Source organism: Corvus kubaryi, unplaced genomic scaffold (genome assembly GCF_017639235.1).
Source record: "Corvus kubaryi isolate FWS band 111438036 unplaced genomic scaffold, C.kubaryi_AGA036_p1.0 137, whole genome shotgun sequence".
Classification (NCBI taxonomy): Eukaryota; Metazoa; Chordata; class Aves; order Passeriformes; family Corvidae; genus Corvus; species Corvus kubaryi.
In genome coordinates, this window is record NW_024580671.1 from 27,833,215 (window position 1) to 27,846,535 (window position 13,321).

At 34.7% G+C, this 13,321-nt stretch overlaps 1 protein-coding gene across 1 annotated transcript in view; it reads right to left on the minus strand.

The window, feature by feature from the left end:
* TBC1D22A (TBC1 domain family member 22A) overlaps positions 1-13,321 on the minus strand; it is a 146,554-nt gene that overhangs the window by 109,182 nt on the left and 24,051 nt on the right. The window contains exons 6-8 of the mRNA XM_042018268.1: positions 11,941-12,069; positions 10,746-10,808; positions 5,100-5,214 (exon numbers count right to left, since the gene is read on the minus strand). Coding sequence (XP_041874202.1) covers positions 5,100-5,214; positions 10,746-10,808; positions 11,941-12,069 — 307 coding nt within the window. The remainder of the gene's footprint in view (positions 1-5,099; positions 5,215-10,745; positions 10,809-11,940; positions 12,070-13,321) is intronic.

Sequence of the window (13,321 nt, forward strand, 5' to 3'; positions counted from 1 at the left end):
AGCAAAGAAAAGCATGAAAACAGTAGAAGTTTATTACAAAGTTTAATGCCAAAATTAAAAGAAAAATTGAAGAGCATACTACAATTGCAAGTAAAATCTTTGCATCTCTCTCAAATCAAAGAAATCCCTCATATTCCTGAAAATCAGTCCTGGGAAGTCTTCCAGAATTTCTTTCCCAGTAAATCAGAAGGCAGAGGAACTTAAAGGACCTGGGAGAAGAAGACACATCCAGTTAACCCAGTTATAGTTCTTTGTTCTATTTTATGAAAACAATTTGTCATCCTTCAGTGTCAGTCTCTTCTAAACAACTACAAATATGGTACATCTTTTCCACTTTCTCTCCTCAAAACCACAGTGTATAAGTCCTATTCATAATTCTCCAAGGACTAGTGAATTGGTGGAACTGAATAATAAAGGTCTAGATATTTATGACAGCAGGATAAATTATCTCAAATTAATTTATATACTGTAGCAATCAAGGCTTCAGCTTGGTCTTGTAAATGAAATAATGCATGCTAAACAAAATTTTACTTTATGTAGTATGGAGAAAAGCAGTTCCCTAAAGTCAATGGGTTAATACTCTTTGCTCTCTGGCTTGCTGTCTCATCATACAGAAATTCAGTTTTATGTACATTCTAAACAGATATATTTACCACACAAAAATTACATCTCTCTTGAAAAAAAAAATCTCTGCTTAACTGACAATTTTTCATATTTTATAAACAAACACTGAGGAATCCCCTCAGATATGGCCATGATAAAATGCTCTGAAACTTTACTCCAATTATACAATAAAAAGAATCACTTTGGATACAGTATTCAAACTGTGGGAAAAACCCCAGCAAAATTAATAGTTTTAAATACAATTATTCGCTGTTGAAAAGGAGGAAAAGAATGCAAAAATGAGATTGCATACCAGCTATAAGGGCAGGAAGACTTCCTGTAACATATGAGAGGGAATGGAAAAAATGGTAAGAAAGGGAGATATAGACAGATGGAGGCTTTTTCAGGACCAAAGAGCCTTTCTTTACTCATAGTAAAAGAAGTCTAGGAATAAATCCTGTCCCACTTCCAACAGGACTTGGGCCTAGATTAATTATCCCATAAAGTCATAGCAGTATCAATTTAAAAAACAGGAGTTTCATTGAATGCCTTCTACAAAAGGATTTAAGATGGCAAGAAAAAATACTTACAAGGGTAAGATCTCTCTTCTCAAAGTTTTCAGTTCATGAGTTCCTGTAAGCATCATCAACTTCTCAGGCTCCTCTATTTCAAGAAGATTGCAGACAATATCTCAATCACCATTCCAGTCTTCAGCAGCCTCAGTTTTCTTGACATTCTTTATCCAACATAAAATGACCAAGTACAATAGTGTTCATTTCCTGCCCTTGACTTCCTACTAACTCCTAATTTTCCCTTGATCCAATACTCCTAGGCGTCTTAAAATTGTTTCATACAGCTATTCCACTTAGCAACAATCTGACACGCATCCTTATCATGGTGGTACTTCTCTGAAACTTTCATCTCTCTGGATGGCGAATAAATCCAGGTCCTCTCTGGGGTTTTGGATATACACACAAGCCCAGGGAACGACGATGTACTGGAACGTCAGATAAAGTGAAGTGTAGGTGAGCAAGAGACCACAAGTAATTGTACAGCACAACTTAACACTAGGAAACAATGTAGTTTACAGGAACTCAGGGCAAGAGGAAGGTGTACAAAGAGCACAGCTGTGGCAACTTGCAATCCAGGGCAAAATTTCCTTGTCCACGTTAAGTCTACAAACAGTGAGTAATCACATGGTATATCTTATCTCATTAACAAAAACACCTCTGGTGCATCCACAGGGATGAGATTCATTTTGACACAAACTAATATGCTACAAACACATAGGGCTTTCAGGAAAACTGCCCTGACAGTGTTAGCGTGTGTTCTGACGGCACGTTACAACACTGCTATGTCACACTGGAGGTTAGAAGTAAGCCCAGAATAGTTTTCCCACACGTCTAGTGTTTGGATTTCTAAAGAGGCTGTTACAATATGACAAATAAGATTAAATACTGCTAGCATTTTCATGAGGAGGAAAAATTAAAAAAAAAAAAGTTGAGAATAACACACAAAATTATCTGGTATAAGAAAGCTAAGGTTTAAAATCCTCCTCCTCCTAATTTAGACCAGAAATTCAAAACTGAAACTACTGTATTCCAGCAGGGGCCAGTATCTACCCCCTCTGAAATTTTCTTTAATTATGGTTTTTCCTCTCCTGACTTGGTTTGACAATTAAGTTTTATCTTGCTGAAAATGCTACAGCATTCTGCTTTTATTGCAGAGTGGAAACTAATGAGACATTACCAGATTACACTTTCATCACTATACTGATGGAAAGTTTGAAAGAATGTCCTGAACATTTAACATACTCAATTCCTACATTCAATCCCTCAATATAGTCTCCATGTGTTTATCTATGTGGTAAAATTAGGTACCACAATCCATACTAAACAATCAAAATATCTATGACTTCAGTCCTTATTTATACACCCAAAAACCTCCTTTATGGCATTCAGATTTGAATGAGAAGTAAATTAGCATTTTCATCCATGCCATCTGTATCTTCAGAAGTTCTTTAAACTTTTCCAGTTTGCAGAGGTCTTTAGCAGAGCAAAAAGACTCCCATCACTAGAATAACTATGTCACACACTTGTTATGCAAGATTAAGGATTAAGGGTTCTCTCAGTTGTCGTAAAGCTAAAATAAACATGGCTTTCCTCCCACCAAAATATTTGACAAAACTGCAAATGCGTTTAAACATTACCAGGATGTACCATCAGATGACCTACTCAGCACAGATTTATTATTAATGGCATTCTTAAGCATAAGAATTTATTATTAATTCTTAATAATTCTTTAGGACTTTTTTACTACAGAAAGAAGCTAAAATAAAAGTATGATCACTTTCAACTGTATAAATTAGGATCCAAGTGACTTAGAACTGCAGCAAAAAAGGGTTCTTTTAAATTAGGAAAAGTACAAAAGTCAATAGCGAAAAGATAGCAATAAATAAAGATGCTTAATGTACAAACCAATATTCATATAAAACCAAGAAATGAGATCCAAGTAAAAATCTAAAATAAATACAGAATATTATTGAAGTAAATATTAAATGCACTAGCATTTCAAACATTTTTGAAAGGAAAATTCTGCAATTCTGTGTTTATTTCTATATAAATTACTAAAGCCCAATTCACAGTGTTGATTTTGAATCCTATAATTTTATTACAGGATTTTTGACGTACTTTGCAAATGCAATGTCCCCATTTCATTTATTCATTATAACTTGAGTGCATCACTCAGTGTAACTTGAATATATTAGAAAGATTCAAATCAAAAAGCTATTTAAAGAAAAATCTTTGAAAGTTTTTATATGTCCCTGGGGGAAATAACTGCTCTTAGCACTTAACCATGACCACCACTATATTGGAGGAAAAAAAAAAAAAAAAAAAAACCTTCATTTTGCTGTTTTTCTTATGATATGTAGATACTAGTTTTGCAATGAGTTTTCAGAATACAGTTTTCCGAGCTTCATACATTTCCCCCAACTATCTTTTATGGTTGAAAGTTTCCAAGTTTTGTCTTTCTTCATCAAACACTTACTGGAACAGCTATGCTCTCCAATATGAAAATCCTGACAAAGCAGCAAATACATTAACAATCACCAGGATCTCCAAATGTAAGTTGGTGGTAAAGACAAACTTATTTACCATATTAATTAAATGGCCTATTTAACATGGAATATCAATTCTCTAATCACATCTCATTTGAACTTCTTATTTCAATTAGCAACCCTAAAGTCTACTAGAGACCCTACTGTTCTAGAATCATTAAGAACATTTTCATTATCTGTCAAATGAGGAAGTAAAAGGCAGAAACTGCAAATACTCTCAGGAGTAGGCCTCTACCCTACTTAAGAGATGATTAGGGAGAAAGCAGCAGTAGTTCTCATTAGTTGCTTAGCAATGAAATGTCCCCCTATGAAACAAGAAATGAAAAAGCAACAGAGCTGTTGCCATGCAAATGAATAAATGGATAGTATATCATCCACTCAAGGATAATCTGTCCTTCATTAAAATGAATCAATCTGGATTAATACACCGATGGATATCTTGCACAGACCAGGTAGGAAGAATCCACTATATGCAGCCCTACAGAAGTAGCCAGACAATGCATTGTTCAAGTTTACATACACACTTGAATTTTCACTGTATGTGTGTATGACAAACACAAGCACAAGAAAAACAGTTTTAGTTCAATCCAGATTAACACCGTCATTTTTACTGCTAAACCTTACCTTTTATATCCATAGTTATATCCAAGTTATTAGTGAATTATTAACAATCTGTCATTCTCTTAATGCTTATAACAATTTAAATACAAATCTGTAAATTTAAGATTTATCCCACATCTAAGTTGTTTATGTTTTCAAAAGTATACTTACACATAAAGCCACAAACTCAACACAAATAGAGCTGTTGACACTACCATCATTACTAATGTTGTAAGTCTCAGAAGAGCACAGTTCTTAAACAGAGAAATTTGATTACTGTTGTCTTAATTTTCAGACCCTAATTCCAGGATGCCATTATTTCAGTCACAGATGCAGCTTAATAGGTTCCCTTCACTTTAATTTCCCCACAATATCTGTGTTTCATGGGTTACTTTTTTTGTTTTGGTGATTTTTTTTCCTGTGGATCAGGCATTATTGGGTTTTTTGTTTTTCTTTCTTGTTTTGCTGGTGTTGTCCAGTTCATATGTACAATTTTAAGTTTTCACAAAAAACATAAAAGAGAAAGGGAAAATAAAACAATGAACACTGCTTAAGTAGAAATCAAGATGATTCCTGAACTTCACTGACTACTTAAAATCTTGTTGCTTCTCAGTATATATTTAAAGCGATACAGATTTATAATTACAAACATTTATGATAAAATTAATGTATCAATCTATGCTTTGATTAGCTCATCCAAACTGTTAGTCAGATTAAAATGAAAATGATGTTTCAAAACCAATACTAACTCATAATCTAGTATTAAGACAAATCTTACCTATATATTCACAAACGAAGACTACAAAAAAAGGAGTAACAAGATCATTTATGCCCTGAACATATCCACTGGCTGGATGACGTATTGCCCAGATAAACAAAATTCTTTCAAAGATCTGAAAAAGAGGTAAAGAAGCTATCAGGTAATTTAACAAGTAATGAACACATTTTAAACAAGACACTTGTAAATTATCAAAACACTGTAGAAACATAGAATATTCTGAGTTGGAAGGGACCCATCAGGATCACTGAGTCCAACTCCCGGTCCTGTGCAGGACACCCCAGGAATCATACCATGTGCCTGAGAGCATTGTCCAAACAACTGAACTCTCAGGCTTGGTGCTGTGACCATTTCCCTGGGGAGCCTCTTCCAGTGTTCAACCACTCTCAGAGTGAAAAACCTTTTCCTAATATCCAACCTAAACCTCACCAACTCAGCTTTGTGCCATTTCTTTGAGTCCTGTCACTGGTCATGAGAGTAAAAAAGTCGGTACCTGCCCATCTCCTTCCCCTTGCAAGGATGTTGAAGACCTCCTTGCAGATAAATTTAATATCATGAAGTTAAGTAGTAGAAAAAACATGCATACACAAGCACAAATGAACACTGGTACTCATAACTAACTCCCAGTGCTATGTAAGCTTCTCAGTTCTTCAAAAGGAAGCATTTTCAGAGTATTAGCACATGTTAAAACCAAGCTGGTACATAATTCAGTTACAGTAGTTAATACAAAGTAGCATGTATTCACTGGAGCTTTTCCAAAAATATAAAAATTCTCTTTTCTCAAGGGAAAGAAAAATTATCTTCCCATCATTTTTCATCTCTTTGAAAGAAGTGTTCTACTAATGCAGTATTCTTTTTATTCCTAAGTAACAGAAAGAAGGACTTGATATAGTTTAGATTTTTTAATAACATACCCATAAAAAGAGATTCCACAACAGTTAAGCCTGCCTAATACTGCCGTGCGGAGTTTTATACTCCAGAAGTCTGTAATGCTGGTTAATAAAAAATCTAAAACAATCAGGAAACGCAGAAATAAGGCAACTGCCTGCCATATCACAGAGCCACACCCTCTCAACTCTGTAAACTGAAGCTTGCTTAAGATCTGCAAAAGCTCATGAGGCCACATCTCAATATGAGAAGAGTAGAGAGCAGGGAAATCACAGAACTTTTCTCTGACTCCATTTAGGTCTGTGACAGGCTGTATTTCCTCTCAATTATTTGTTTCTGAAGATATTACGTACCCTTGAAAGGCTGCAAATAAGCAGCAGAGTGAAAGCTCATACATGCTTTGTCCTAACTACAGGCATTGCATCAGGGATATATAATCTTCCAAAACAAAAAAATGTTTGCTCATTCATGAGAGCACAAACTACATTGTTCTTCACATCACTCAATACTAACAAAAAAGGAGACATTTTGGAAGGATCCAAAGGATTCTGTGGTTTGCTGCAACTCCAGAAGTCAATGAATGCTCAGGCTTCAAGAAAGCTGGTAAAAGACCTGCCCTGAAAGGACGCAATAGGTGGAGGAAGTTATTTGTGAAGTTAGGATTATTTATATTCAATCTCACTTTAAGTTTTTCTTAGATTAAGAAGTTGACTGTTATAATTCAATTTTAAATAAAATTTTATTATTTAGTTTAAAAGCTCTCTTGCAGTCATTTTTAAGTAAGGAAAGGTATCAGCATAAAGGACTCACATCCTGGTGCTTGAAAGTCTCATCACAGGCTTCCACATAAGTTACCTGAAGCTGAAACATATTTGCACCTTTTGCTTTGAAAACAAGTCCCAAATACCAACATCTATCCTTCTACAGGCTTTCTTTTGAGAGTCAACTGATCTCCAGGTCTTATGTTTCCCTGGCTGAAAATTTACAGAACAGGGGAAACACTCAACAACAGCAAGTACAAAAAAATGTTGGTGGCCACTGAAAAACAAACCTTAAGGGAGGTCACATCTGATCCATTACAACTACAACTGAGATCCAGTTTTTGTTAAGTGTGATTTCAGAGATTAGGCAAAAAGAAAAGTATTCATTAGTAAATTCTCCATAGAAGCCTCTTTCTTCCATTAGCCATGATGCTTATTCCTTTAGCTACAAATTCTTGGTGCTAGTCCTGTCACCTCATGCTTTTTAATATGCACTGCATATTAAACTGAAAAAAATCCCAACCTCTGCCCTTTAAGCAATAGCCAGCGGTGTTTCACTGTCTATCAATAACTGTATAAAGATTTTACACTCAGCCATTTACAACATGCTTTTACATTTTACATAACTATACCCTGAAGAAATTACAGTTGTTTATGTAATATTTTTAGTATTATTGGAAAACTGCCAATCTAGCAAGGTTACTTAGCTCACAGCCACTCTGCCTGCTTCTGTCCATTGCCACTTCTACTTTCAGCAACAGTAGTTTCTCAGCATTATCAGAGTTATTGTTCTGTGTTTCACTTCTGAAAAAGCACATGTTTAACATACTGCAAATACAAATAGCTTTCTCAGAAAACAAATATCAGATAGAGCTGACTAGAGAAACCTATTTAAGTAGCAACTGCACTAGGGTTATGCACTAGGCTAAAACTCATAGTGTGATGGGGGTCGCAAAATGTGCAAAGTCAACAACCAACCAAACAAAAAACCATGGCAATTCAGTAAGAACAATCAAAACACCCCCTGCAAAAACTATAAACATAGTGTTTTTTCATGAAGGCATGTGTGAAGTCAAATAATCCATAAATTTGTACCACCAACCTTTTGTTTCCTCAGAACCTGACAGGATACAAAGTTTGCATTGCAAATTGAGAAGTCTATGGATTTAAAAAAATTTTTTAAATCCAGGTATGAAAACTAAGAGGGGGATGGTGTTTGGATTTGTTGAGATGGAAGAGGGGGTGTTATATTTTTTAGCAGGAAGCACCACTTAGTGATGGCACATCAGCTTTAATATCCCCAAATGCCTCTAATCAGAAATTCAAATACACACTGAAATAGCATTTTCAATTTCCTACCCATTTTCATAAAGTTTCATTTACTGTTCTGAATTGAAAAAAATGAGCACTGAAAACCTGAACAGCAGACTGATTTAAGTTTCTATACAGCACTCATGACTGTGTTCAAATAGGACTCATTAAAAAGGTCACTTTCCCAAAAGGATCCCTTCTTGATTTCCAAACCAGCAACAAAAAGTGGAATTATTTTTCTACTAAGAACCGCTACATCTCATGAGATGTCATTACCAATCTATTATTCTCTTTTGAATTTATCTCTCATTCATAATTACAGCAAGAATTATATTCATATAAATAAAGAGAAAAATCCATCAGGTTAAATGAAGGTATTGAATTACTTGTGGGTTTTGTCACCTCAGAGGAAGTCTGAAACCCCCAAAGCCTTAATCCAAAAGCTTTTGAAAATTTGCTTTTTGTTTTCTAAGTAGGAGAGGGAAAGAAAAAAAAAAAAGAGGGGAGGACAAAATTATAAACTATTTTAAATTGTGCAGTTTTCTTGAAATTATTATGTATTATATGCAAACATAGATGGGAAATACACAGCCACATGCTTTCCATTTCAACAAAATTCAGTTAAAGCAAGAAAAGGTAATAAATTAGACCAGTCCATGTTAGCTAATCAAATTTATTAAAACTAAATTTACAATCACTGGTCTTTAAAATAACTTGACTGCACTATACGAAAGACCACCTCCAACTCCTCTGCTCTTCTCTTTCAAGGCCACTATTAAGACATTTTTAGTCAGGTCCTCGCTCCAACATTATTTTCCCCTCACTCAGGATCTATATAACTCCCATAAAAAATAAACACTTTAAACTGATTTTAAAAGGAACATATAATAACTAGTTATTTCCACACATCAGATTCAAAACATCTTTTTCCAAACTGCAACATTTTATTATAGAAACCAAACTCTGAATTCAGATAAGAAATTAAAACAGCCTTATTAATGCTAATTAAAAGTTCTTTGGCAACATAGACTCTGATACCACCACAAACAGCAAAAATTTCCAAATGCTGCTATTCCAAGATTTAAGTCAGAAGACTGTGAGGTTTATACATGTGCTGTCTTTCTGAAGCTTTAACTAGTGCTTTTGTCCAGTTCTGTCAACTAGTCTCTTCACCTCATTCTACGTGAGATTCTTCCCAGAAGTGGTATCATTATTCTAAATCTTTGTGGCATCAAAAGTTTGTACAAAACTCACCATAATATCCACCACAATGGCTTCGCACACAGTGTCATCCTTTGAAACCTTTTACCCTTACCCTGATTCCCTTCTCCTCTTTATAGACCTTGCCATCTCACCTTAAAAGGGGAGAGTGACTTGCTCACCAGAGACCAGCACCATCTTCTCTCTCTCTAGACAGGAATCAGCTCTGGGAACAAAACACTCTATCTGCATGAGCCCTTGGGAGTAGGGAAGGATCCCTGTGGGGCTGAGGGATTCACTGGTGCTATGGGAGGTCTCCAGAAACCCAGAAAGCAAGAGAAAGAAACCAGGGAGAAATTGGGTGCTATGACCCTTTCGGCATCTTTTGTACATTGGCATCAAGCAAGCTGGGTTTGGTTAAAATCAGACAGAGAGTAAAAGACAGATGCAAACCCACCCCCTGATTTTACTTACACTACTCCTCGATTCATCCCTACAACAGCCCAGGTAAAACCCCACTACATAGAAAGCAGGTGGAAAGTCCTATATTTATAGTGGTTTTTTTTTAAATGCTGTACTAGGCTATTTCTTCAAACCAATTTCTCCAACATGTTCAAGAGCACTGCCATTAAACAAATAATAGCAACAATGGAAAACCAAGTGAAAGCTAGTTCTGCATTTAAGTTCTCATAATGAACTATCAGATGATGTTCTAATTGGATCTATAATGCTATGAACGGAAGCACAAGGAAGTACATTTGAAGGTCTAACTAGAACCATTAGAAAGGAGAATAAATTGAATTAAACAAAATAAGTAAAAGAGGATAACCCACACCATCTATGCTATTTATGACCTATATACTTTAAAATGAAAAGACCCCATGAGATTTGATTGCCCAACAATATAGGCCAATTTGATTAATATATTTATCATTAATCACATATTTAATCACATTATTATACATTTACATTAATTATATCATTACAACAGTAGTAAAACCATTTAAATAGTGTACTCAACATACAAAACTTACAAGGAAGCAAAATCAGATAAGGCACTCAAACCAGTTGTGCTACAAATTCAAAATAGAGAATTTCCCATGTGGAACACTCTAAGAACTTCTAGACCTTAAGTGATTTTGACAAATACATGGAACCACAGGACTATGCTCTGGCTTACTTAAAAAACACAGAATTAACAAAATATATAAAAAGGTAAAAAAGGGAAAAAGAACTCCTCAATGGCACAAGACCACAATAAAAACTGACAGATTCAATACAGGAAATTAATGAGGTGCCTTTGCTTTTATTACTCATACTTACACTGCTATTCTTAGCCTCTACTTATATATCCTCATTTTTTTTACTTCTTTAAGCTAGTTCTGAAGTCAAAATAGCAAGTGCAATCAAATGAATTATTAATTAAACTGTGATATCAGATTCATTAATAAAATGTTTTCTCAAAAAGAAAATATATCATTCTTACCTCTGTTACTTTGGGCTGAAGTCTTAAAACTTCAGGACTCATGCGTGGGATATCTATGTGGATCTAATTAGACAAAGAAGAATACTGTAAAAGGAACCAACAGCACACTTTCTAAACAACATAATACTTTAAATAATTCTATTTGTTTACACTATTAGTTGTAATCCCATTGTATCATTACTTTTGGGATAACATGGATTTTTACTGTACTTCAAAACATACAGCCAATTCTTTAAGTTAATCTTTCAATGAAGCAAAATTTAAAAACATATATATTTGTATTTACATTTCACATTTTAATTATTTGCAAATTATAATCATATTGGCAATACTCATTACCTCAGCATAATTATGAGCAAATACATACTACTGCTTCTATAAAGTCATACTCAACTGCCACTGTCATATAACCATTTAGGTCGGAAAAGATCTGCAAGATCATCAAGTCCAATTGTCCAAAGATAAAAACAGATTTTTAGCACCTATTTTAATGTATTTGACAATCAAGAAGAGAGCACAAAATACCAGTATTTCTTAAACTTTTATTCCAAACTTCACAAAGGAGTTTTATGCAACAGAGTGTTCAAGTGATGATTTTGGGTTCCATTCACGAGTACCTTATGTTATTAATGCTATATACTTCTTGCTACTAAAGATTAGTCTTGAAGCTGAAAGGAAGATCTTAGCTTTTTCTGTCCCAAGGAAGGCTAAAGTATCATTGCTTAGTCTATACTTAGTGTTACAAACTACTCATTTCAATACAAAACTTCAAGAAAATCTGCTTATCTGGGTGGGCATGAAAGTTTGACACCCCTGTTTATTGCACATCATATACAGTTTCAACTTCTCAAGCAGAAGCATGGAGCCAGTAAGAAACAGTCACTGTTGTACCTTCCCTGTCCATCTTCACTCATTTGAAAGAGGATCTGAGCAGGAGATGAAAGATTTGAAAATACAACTATTCTTAAACAGAAAGCCATGGCAACACTAAAGCTGACTATTCAAAATCCACTATTTCAAATTTCAGAACAAAACCACTTCATATTTTTGCTTCCAAAATTTAGGAAAATTATTAGAGAGTTGTCTATCGGGTAAGACTAAAGACACAGAGAAAACAGTAGCAAAGCTCAAAAATAATCTTTAAGTCCTTTAGCAAATGTTCTGTAGATAAAAGTCAGTTCAATAGATGTTCTACCTGTCTGTAGGTATCTTGGTGGTTTTCATCATTTCTGGAATCATAGTATTGTTCAACAAATGCAAAATACTCTTTGCGTTTTCTTTGTAAAGTGCTTTCTCTTCGGTCCACATTTGCAGGAAGATAGCCCTGAAAAAACAGCGAAATGAGAAGGATATTACTCTCTGCCTTACAAAAAGCACTGCTGGCATTTGATTACATGTGACAGGAGATCTAATAAACTGATGTAGTGCCATGTACTCCTACACAAGTCTAAATAATCCTTTACTAAATTATCTTTCTAATCATTCCAAATTGTACAAAAATTCAAACACCTTATAAAAACAGCTGCTTTTTTTTGTTGTTGTTACAAAATGCAATTTCTCATCAGAAATACTAAGATGATGTTGACTTTCAAGGAAAAAAACTTAAATAAATAAGTTCAGGTAAATTTAATACCATGTGAGTTCCTTAATTTCTATGTGGCCAGTACTGGAGCAATTTTATTAAATTTTTAAACAATGTGTATTAACTCAGTTGCCTTCAAGTAGGAATTACATACATTAGCAAGGGAGGCTTAGATTCAATACTAGGAAAAACTTCTTCATGGAAAGAATTATCAAGTATTGGAAGAGGCTGCCCGAGGAAGTGGGTGAGTCACCGTCCCTGGAGGTATTTAAAAGACATATAGATGTGGCCCTTAGGGACATGGTTTAATGGTGGACTTGGCAGTGCTGGGTTTATGATTGGACTACATGACCTTAAAGGTCCTTTCCAACCTACACAACTCTATGATTCTATATCAAAATCATTGAAAATGCTATTCCTGTATACTTTAATTACTTAGTTTATAATGACAACAGAATAAGTACAAGCCACATTACATTCCAGATACCTTAAGAGGTACTTGCTTTGGCAAAATGAATTCCTTTAAGATATACTGACTTGTGTCTGATTCCAGGCGCTTTAAATCCCACCAGCTTCACTTTTGCCTAAAGACTTTGTCTGACATTTAATATCCTCTCCCAGTGTTTTGTATTAAATATTGAATTCTGCAGCCCATTTATTCTTAACAGTTGTGGTTTTTTCCCTGTAGGATATCTTGGTTGGTTGCATTAGAAACTAATTCATTTGTGACATCAAATGTGATTGTTTGAAGGACACCAATACTTTCTCAGCAAGTCTTTTTGCCATTATTCAGCTTCGAAGACTGAACTAATCTTTCAATTCGACACGTCGTGTTTCCTGTTCACTTTACAAATTAGGTTTTACTTTTAAAAGTTGGGAAGGCTTGCAACGTATCCGCAGCAAATAAACCGGGGGAGAGTTTAATCCATTTATTCATTAATTTCCTCCAAAGGCTTTTGCAAACATATCTTTAGTTTTGTTATTCAAAAGAGGA